Below are 9,637 nucleotides of genomic sequence, written 5' to 3' on the forward strand. Positions count from 1 at the left end.
CCCCAGCGGGATCCCCGGGGGGATCGGCCCTGGACCCCCGGCAGGATCCCCCGTGACCCCTGGGGGGCCCCCAGAGAGATCCTCGGGGCATCCCCGGTAGGATCCGGACGAGACCCTCCGGTGGATTGCCCTGGGTCCCCCGTGAGCCCCAGCCCCGAGAAGGGCAGGCCTGGCTGTGCCTTCTCTGTGTTGTTATTTTTTGTTCTGATTTTTTATACATCCCTAAAGGTTCCTTGGCCAAAAAAAAACCAGTGTTTGTCTGAAATAAACACGTCTTTTTTTTTAAATAAAAATAGTAATAATCACAGGGGGTGCTTTAAAGGGTTGTGAGGATAGTGCAGGCAGGGATGAGAACAGCTGGAGCACCAGTGTTCCTGCAGCTGTGTGTACCTCAGCCCAGCCAGGGGGTGAAACACTGCAGGATGTGCTGTCTGGACCTCCAGCCCACACAGTGGTACCTGTGCTAGGAGGTGTCTGGTTAGTGCTTTGGGGTAAAGACAGCAGGTGCCACAGGCCGTACTTCCCAAGCACTGCTTTATCCTCTCCTGAGGTATCAATGAAAGAATTCCCTGTGTCAATCAAGTCACCCAGTCCCAAACATGCCCCAGAGGTGTTTCCCAATCCATGTCACAGCTGAGTGTGGCTTAGGCCCCAAGCAGGAAACAGCTGCAGGCCTGGATGTTGTACTGGGCACATGGAAGTGGGATAATATCCCCTATTTTCTGGTTGAGCAGTTTTCCCTTTCCATTTCCTCTTTCTGCCTCCTCAGCCTTGCTCAGTGGCACCACAGCTGCCTTGGGAATGGTGCTCCAGGGCTATTTGCTGCTTGGATCAAAGGGCACCAAACGTTCCCTTAGGCGTGGTGTCACACGGAGAGCCCAAAACCAGGTTGATTCCTTCCAGCACATCCCTGGATTTACCCCTATCAGCTGCCTAGGCATGGCTCTGGGAGGGGAGATTTGGGGCAGAGCCCCACAAAGCAGGAGTGTCACTTACCGAGGTGACTTGAGGGGAGCAACTTGTAAAACCTGAGTAGCTTGTTGGTGTTTGGGAGCTGCTCCTGCAGCCCAGGGAAGGAGCAGGGTCACAGCAGCAGCACATCCATAGGGAATTTGGGGCTGGAGGCTCTCCCTGTTCCTGTCCAGGGCTGTGTTCTACCATCTTCCACTACAGCAGCCAGTTCTGGTTTTGCAGTGTCCCAAGCAATGCTCCAAACTGGATTTGTTAAATTCAGGCTCCAGGTGGTTTAGATGCATCAGCATTTCAGGTCAGGGTGGGGAAATGCACTTCAAACTCTTCCAACTGGAAAGAGGCACAGCCTCCTGGCCTAGAGCAAAGCTGCTTTTGCTGTCTAACCCTACATAAAATGCCCAGGGATTGCTCTGCTGTTGTGGCATTCCCTTAGGAGGTTCACAGAATCGTCAAGGTTGGAACAGACCCTTAAGATCATCAAATCAAACCATCCAGGTTGTTACAGCTTCCTAAAACTCCTGCCCTGGACTCCTCCTATCCTAGGGCAGGCACATCTGGGAGGCACCAGTTCCACTCTCCATCCCTCCCCACACCTCCAAAATGCTTCTGGGCTGGGACAAACATCAGTGACCTCCCACATTCCCATTCCAGCAGCTCCAGGGTGTACAGCTTGGGGTTGGGGTGGCCCAGAGAACTGTGCTCCTCACTCCCATCCCCAGGGATCTGGAGAGGGATAGGGGGCCCTGCTGCCAATCCCACCAGCACAGCAGGGTTGGGCCAGAGGAAAAGGGATGGGCGGGAGCTGCTCCCTGGCTGTGAGGGCTCTTCCAAACAAAAGTGGCACTCCCTGTGGGAACAGGAGCAGGAGCTTCCAGCATGCACCTCAGCTCAGCCAGTCACAGGCTGGAAGGAACCACTGGAGGTCACCCAGTCCCACCTTCCTGCTCAGGCAGGGAGCAGTCACTCAGGATCGTGTGGAGGGTGACTCCACACCCTCCCTGGACACCTTCACTCACACAGTAAAGTTCTTCCTTATAGTGTGTTTCATAGTATGTTAAGGTGTTGGAATGGACTTTAGAGCTCATCCAGCCCCAACCCCCTGCCCTGGGCAGAGACACCTCCCACCAGAGCAGGTTGCTCAAGGCTTTAGCCAACCTGGCTGTGAACACTGCCAGGGTTGGGGCAGCCACAGCCTCCCTGGGCAACCTGTGCCAATGTCTTAACAGCCTTACCACACTGTCATGTTCAGGTGGAACTTCCCAAGCATCATCCTGAACCTTTTGTCTTATTGCTGGGCACCAGCAAGCAGATCCTGATCCATCCTCTGACACCTCCATGACAGTGATGAGCTCCGTCTCAGGTGTCTCTTCTTCAGGCTGAACAGCCCCAACTCCCTTAGCCTGTCCTCAGTGAGGTGCTCCAGTCCCCTCAACTTTGCAGCCCTCCTGGCCTCAGTCCAGGAGCTCCAAGGAGCCAGAACTGGACACAGCTCTCAAGTGAAGCCAGGCTCAGCCCTGAGGATTCTTTCCAAAGCACACCCCCAGCACAGTAAAATGCAATCTATTTTATTGGTTAATTAATTATATACAGGAGATTCTGGATATTCACAGTCTTATCAGACAAAGTTACCTCCACAAAGAGCAAGAGTCAAAACAAACATGAGAATCCACTGTAAACAAAACTAGAAATCCTGCTGGGTGTGGTGGGATTGGCTCCAGACACACTCCAAAGGCACTCAAAGTAAAGCAACAAAAGCCAGCTGAGGGACAGAGCCTGGATACTCTGTGCTTCCTGCACGAGGATAATCCAGAGGCACAGCGTGTGGGGACAAAGATGAGGGGACAGAGACAGGCACAGGACAGCAATCACACCCCAAGCATGCTACATATGTGTTGACACAGGAGTTTGATTTACTCAAGTCTCATAACCATTACAGCCTTCACCTCCCTGTGTTATCGAAGGACAGAGAGCAGAGGTTGGGGCTGCCCCCAGGCAGCCCCCAGATGCCATTACCAGGGAGGTTGGGCTCTGCAGCCAGGCTGAGAACACACAGCTGGTGGCATCTGATGGCAAGGGGCAGGCTGGGACACAGGGAGGTTAGTGGCTTCTCTGGATTGTCACATTGAGCTAAGCAAAGTATGGCCAAAGCAGCAGGGAGGCACAGACAGGACACATCACCTCCCCAGCTGTGCCTCAGTGGATCAGTGAGCTCAGGAGAAGGGAGGATGGAGCCTCCACCTGCTCTCCTTAGCCACCTGCCCTTCACAGCTTCCCTTCCCCTGCCCTCCACACCTGTCCCTGTGCAGCTCCCAGTGCCAACCCAAGCCCTGCCCACTGCTCAAACCACCCCTGGACAGGCTGTGGAAGCAGCTGGGGCACTTAGGAGACACCTGGAGGACTCCTGCCCAGGTTCCTGCTCCCCAGGTGAGTGCCAGGGCAGTGTCACTTCCCTCTGCACGCTGCAGAGAGCTGTGTGCCCTCTCAGGGGTGAGTGTGGGCAGGAGATGAGCTTTTGAGGACAGAGTACTCATCCTTGGGGGGAAACAATTCGGGGCACAGGTGCTACATGTAGAATGAGGCTTTGAGGACAGAATACTCATCCTTGGGGGGAAACAATTCAGGGCACAGGTGCTACATGTAGAATGAGGCAGAAAAGCTAACAAGAACTAAATTTACACTGTAAGAGCCACAGTTAATGCCTAATCTCCAAGTCACTCATCTCTGATCACTCAAATCAGAGCAGTCAAGTCTGGTCACTTGGATACATGGAAGGGTGACAGCAAGATCAGGCCAAGCAGGTTCTGCTTCAGAGAAAGACACACCAAGAGGTATATAAAGTATTTAAGTGTCACCACACAAAGCTACTCATGACTATACCCTGATCAGCCATCCTGTAATGGCAACAGCTCCAGCTCCTTCCAGGAGTGTTCCATGGCAGTGTTGGCTCCAAGCTCCTTCAGGGGTTGATTCCTGCAGTGCAAACCTTCCACACCATCAACTACCACCCCCAGCACTTGATCTAACACTCAAATTTCCTCTCAGATCTCAAGGAATGGGAAGGGATTGTCAAGTTTCTCTGCCAAACACTAAGATTCCTCTCAGCTCTCACAGGAATGGGAAGGGTAAGGTTTCCACTCTCACTGCTCAGAGGACACAGGACAGTTTTACCTCTATGCCAAGTGCAGAGAGGGCACCAGTTGGTCCTTCTGCAGTCTGTCACTGACATAACTCCCTTCAAAGATCAGCCTAGGGAAGCACTTTTCCTGCCTCTCATCAGGAGGTGGCTAGAACTCTTCCATGAAAAGAACTTTGCCTCTTTCACCCAGCTGCAAATTTGCTACAGAAAGCAGCTCTTTAGGATCCTAAGCCTGCTTTGAACTCAGTTCCTTTTAGTCTCTGTTTGCACTGTCCAAAGAAAACAGGATGTCCAAATAAATAGCTGGAATTGGCCCGGGAGGGGTGACTTCAGGAGGTGCAATTCAAGTCCTGGTAGCAGCAAAAAAATTTCCTTACAAGGGGTGAGGATGGGCTCTGTGCTCAGGTAGCAGCACCAGCACCATGGAGCACTCAGGTATGCAGGGATGATCTCACCCTGTAAGGTTCCTGGGCTAAAAAATATCATTCCAAAGGTCAGTATTCCTCACAGAGCTGCTGCCAACAGGCACCAGCAGGAAAAAAACGGTCCTGTGTGTGCCCAGAGGCTTTCACCCCAGCAGGAGTGAGGATGGGCTCTGTGCTCAGGTAGCAGCACCAGCACCATGGAGCACTCAGGTATGCAGGGATGATCTCACCCTGTAAGGTTCCTGGGCTAAAAAATATCATTCCAAAGGTCAGTATTCCTCACAGAGCTGCTGCCAACAGGCACCAGCAGGAAAAAAACGGTCCTGTGTGTGCCCAGAGGCTTTCACCCCAGCAGGATTCCCTGTCTTCATGGGTGCCTGATCTCAGTGCCCCTCTCAAATTCCCAACATCTTCCCATTCAGCCAGTTCCAGGCACAACTTGGGCATCCTGAGTGGAGTGCAGCTTCCAGCTTTGCACCTCACTCTGCACAACATTCCATACAACCACCAGCAGCTTCATCTCCAAGTACTGAACCAAAGCTGCTCCCCACAACCCCCAAAGCCTGTGCTGGGCACCACACACCTGGGAGGCTGTTTCTGCCCATGCCACAGCCTGTGCTGCCTGTGAGATGTGCAGAGCTCAAGCACTGAGCAAGTTCTGTGCTGCACCACAACACCTGTGTCCCACTGGCACTAGCTCCTGCCCCTCTGAGCCAGCATGGGCACAGTGTGATTATTAAGACAAAGAGGAGTCATCTGGGTCAGGAACACTTTTTAATCAGCTCAAGGTGTTCCAAATTTCACCTGAGAAGAGGCTGAAGGCTGCTGTAGTCCTGTGTTTTCATTCTCCTCTTCCCCAAATCTCTCCTTTACAGGAATGTGGTTGTTTTACCCCTTCACCTCCATCCACGAATGCCCTCTGGAGTCACTTTAACTTCAGTGTCATGAAATTATTATGTAGCTCTTGCCTCATTTACAGAACTAGCTTTAGTAACCCCAAAGTCTAGCTCTACGTCCATCCAGGTGCAGCTCCACATGAAGTACCTGTGGGTTCAATGCTTTAATTAGAAGCTTTTTGCCTGTAAATACACAACTGTTGTTGTGTGTCCACTCCACGTATTTCCATGATTGGGAAGGGAAAGCAGCCAAACTCCAGTGTTCTCCCTGGAGGCTGAGTAAAGCTGCTGGATACATCAGATTATCAACACTCATCATCCTCTGGTGGGCTTGGAGGGCAGGTCCGACCGGCCCCTGGAGCACACAGGTCACATACTTGGGTCAGAGTCCTCCCTTGCAGGACAAACTGAGCGTGTCTGATGTGCAGCACCAAATCTTCCTCAGAGGCTGAGTCCTCCTGCAGCAGAAGGTGTCATTGGCCCCAAAAGCCACAATGCCAGGGCCATTCCTCCCCTGGCATTATGTACACATTGAAAAAAAAACCAAATTAAAACATCCATTCACACGCAAAGGCTCTATTGGCAACTTTGATCTTCTCCTACTGTTCATTAAATCCCCAAGGATGAGCATTTTGCAATTGAAAAATAAAATGGGTTTGTTTTCCTTTTTAAAAGAAGAATTTCTACATTGCTTGTCAGCCAACTAATTTCAATCACAACATCATCTAAGAACAAAGCAAATCCTGGCCAAGAGTGGCTGCCATGGACTCTGCAGAGTCAAGGGGAGCAGCATGCCCCAGCTCCTCACATCCCTGCACCCCAGCTAGGAACCTGTGCTGAACTCCAGGTGATTTTCCTCGTCATGATTCTCTCCAAGCTTAGGAATGATCCAGTCCTTGTGATGGCTGCACTTCAGGGGAGCAGTGGGGTGGAGAGGCTTCTGGGCAGCCCCCAGGGTTAGTGGCAGTGCTCTGTGATATCCACCACCACTGCCTTTTTCCAGCTGAAGAAGAAGTAGCCGGTGCCTGCGCCTGCTGCCACGGCGATGCACAGGTACCCGTTGTAGGTCATGAAGATCAGCATCAGGAAGTAGCTGACCACCACCTGGATGATGTGCAGCACAGTCTGCAGGAGGTGAGGGAAGCTCAGCATCTGCTGTCTGACAACACAAACCCAAACAACAGTCAGCAACCATGAGACAGGTGGGAAAGGCACATCCCCAAAGGCAAAGCTTAGCTCTTAGGCTGTTAGGATGGTATGGAATGGCAGAGAAGGGAATAAGAGGCTGGAAAGGGACCTGTGCATGCAGCTGGCACCTGGAGCTGTGGTTTTCCCCACAGAGTTGCCTGCTAGCAGAGCAAGCATGGAGCTTGCAGGGAGGACAGACCTTTTAGCTGAGAAACAGACTTTTTTTAAAGCTTGTTTTACCCCCGTGCAATAAGCAAAATGGCTTCTATTCTGCTCAGAGGTTTTTCTACCTGTCAACAGAAGGTCCGAGGTATTTTCTGTCAGGGTCACTGGCCATAAACCCCAAATCCTGTTCCTGAGAACTCCCCAGATGTGTTCATTACAAAATCCCAAGCTCATCTGGCTCCTTGCCCCAGCTTTCTTTTCTCTCCTTGTCTCATCTTTCCTCCTCTTGTCCCCTATTCTTGAGGACTCTGTGGCCAAGCACAGAGTCCTCCAGTGCCAAGCAATATCCCAGCCTGGAGCCAACACACTCTTCAGAGATCAATACTGCATAAAGCCTCTTCTGCCCCACCTTCACCTGAAGAGAACTGCCTTAGAATGAAGTGAAATCCTTACCCAACGGTTTTGTGTGTCTCCATCAGGATTGTGCCATTGGGGCCTGGCACTGGCATGGAGTTATAGCGGATGCTGACTTGGGATTTACGGAGCAGACACTCCCGGGCAATCTTAAGGCCTTCATAAAACATGGCCAGGAAGAAGACAGCCACAAAAGCACCAGCCATTTCTGATAAAAGAGGAAACATGACTGTCTCTGTGCAAGAAAACATGTCAGGACAGACAGGGTGACTGAACAGCCATGTCGTGCTGTGCAGGCTGCAGCCTGGAACCGTGTGGATAAGTGGAAGTGGGAATTTCATCCACACAATAAACAGCCATGTCGTGCTGGAACCGTCGTGCTGAAGCCTGGAACTGTGTGGATAGGTGGAAGTGGGAATTTCATCCACACAATAACTGCAATTCCACCCAAGAAGGGAAACCAGCAATCATTTCTGCTATTAAGACCAAATTCTTGAAGTGTACAAACATCTCCCTGTTCCTTTTACTTGACAGATGCCGTTTACACCAGACTCAGCACAGTGTCTGTGTATTTTTGGTGTAAGTAACAAGGTAATTCCTGAAACATCAATCCTGAAACATCAGTTCTGCAACATTCATCCTGACACATCAATCCTGAAACATTCATCCTAAAATATCAATCCCAAAACATTAGTCACTTGCAAAGGTTTTGTTTGTTTGGATTGGACGAGACAAGTGTTACTAACCTCCAGGAGAATTGATTGTAAGACAGCGTTACTAACCTCCAGGAGAATTGATTGTAAGTCCAGAAAACAGCAATGGCACATTCTCATAGCTGAAGTGGAAAGTCATTGCCTGCCCAAAACATAAAGAACACCAAGATGAGCCTCAACAGCTCATCTGAGATGAAGCTCACAGCAAGGTTTAGCAAAGGAGATTGTATCAGGACAAGAACTCAGAGCAGTTCAGTTGGACACCAGACAGACACAGAGAAGCTCTCCAGTAAACCCAGTGTAACACACACAACTGGGACAGGGCTAAGATGCTCCAGGCCCCAGCCTCAGCTCCTGCAGGCAGTCCTGGGCAGAAGGCACTGTCCTTCACAGCCCCTGCTACAGAAAATGCCTTCTCCTTGCTTTTGGAGCTCCTTTCCTCCTCTGCATCAGCAGCAGTCAGGGACTGGGGATGTCTCATCCTTGCCTCCTCATCCTCTCAGGGACTGGGGTACAGGGCACTCTCTTCTCCCCACTTTGACCTCATCTGAGCTCAGAACAATGTAAAAGCTTGTACAGCTGAGCCCTCTGATCCCACCCTGCCCTGTGCCAGCAGGCTACTGTCTCCCTATGGAACTTCCTAACATCCTGTGGCAAACAGAGGCCCAAGCACAGGTGCCACAAGGAGTATATATGTAAAGCAGGATCACATCTTCCTCTGGATGAAGATAAAGCCTCCTGAGCCTGCACTGTGGGAAGGGGAGACATCAGCAACCCCACAGCCAGCTGAGGTGATACAAACCTCCCATCCAGTTCAGCATGTCCTGGCCACAGCTGCACAGTGTTTTCACATGGAAAGGACTGACCAAGCAAGAGGAAGCTCTCTTTGAACTCCCCTCATGGCTTAATTAAGGTTATTTGCTGAAGCTCAGAGTTATGATTCATTTCAGCATCCCTAAGAATCAGCACTCATCACCCCCAGAGCAGAAATTACTGTGAAACAGCTTTTAGAGAGTACTTCCCTCTCTTTAATGAACTTGTGTTTTACATTTAAAACAAAACCCACATAAACCAAAGAACTGCAGCTGAACCTGAGCCTGTTACTCGGTGCCAGTGAGGAATGGGAATATTAACACATTAAATGTGCTTAGTCTATTATCTAGAACGTTGTTTACTGCTTTCCCTGACAGATTTATGTACAATATTAATCCCAAATCTTGTGCAATTACTCAGTTCTCAGCTGCAGGGCAGGGCAGGGGCTTCCACCTCTCCACTGAAGATAAAAGCACTTGCCAGTTGTAAAGAAATGACATTTATATGGAAAGTAATGGTTCAGGGGATGCTAAAGACCTGTTGGGATACAGGAAGAGCTTCTCAAGGGCAGCAGTGACAATATTGGGCTGAGAGTTCCTCCTGGGCCCCTCACCAAGGGGAGGCTGTTCTGGTCCTCTCTTGTGCTATGATACTGATTTCAGCAGAAGCAGTGTTGATTCCCTCCCTCAGGGGCACTGAGCTGCAGGCAAACTCCAACAGAAGGTTTGCAAAATACACACCTGAGAAGGGGGGCACTGAGCTGCAGGTAAACTCCAACAAAAGGTTTGCAAAATACACACCTGAGAAGACTCTCATTTGAAATGGAAATGTACACTCCCTCCCCTGCTTTTGAAGTTTAACCCTGAACAGGCATGTTTGAAGCATCTTATGTAAAAGGTTGCATATGAGTTTGTT

The 9,637-nt window shown here is 50.6% G+C and overlaps 1 protein-coding gene across 1 annotated transcript; it reads right to left on the reverse strand.

Annotated features, from left to right (window-relative positions):
- Nucleotides 1-6,304: 6,304 nt before the first annotated feature.
- Nucleotides 6,305-8,048, reverse strand: SLC31A1 (solute carrier family 31 (copper transporter), member 1). The gene is made up of 3 exons (XM_009076175.1): nucleotides 7,979-8,048; nucleotides 7,236-7,404; nucleotides 6,305-6,588 (listed from the first exon to the last, which is right to left on the reverse strand). The coding sequence occupies exons 1-3, from the start codon at nucleotides 8,046-8,048 to the stop codon at nucleotides 6,387-6,389; spliced, it is 441 nt and encodes a 146-aa protein (XP_009074423.1). The 3' UTR covers nucleotides 6,305-6,386.
- Nucleotides 8,049-9,637: the final 1,589 nt, after the last annotated feature.

Source organism: Acanthisitta chloris, unplaced genomic scaffold, assembly GCF_000695815.1.
Source record: "Acanthisitta chloris isolate BGI_N310 unplaced genomic scaffold, ASM69581v1 scaffold11856, whole genome shotgun sequence".
In the NCBI taxonomy this organism is placed as follows: Eukaryota; Metazoa; Chordata; class Aves; order Passeriformes; family Acanthisittidae; genus Acanthisitta; species Acanthisitta chloris.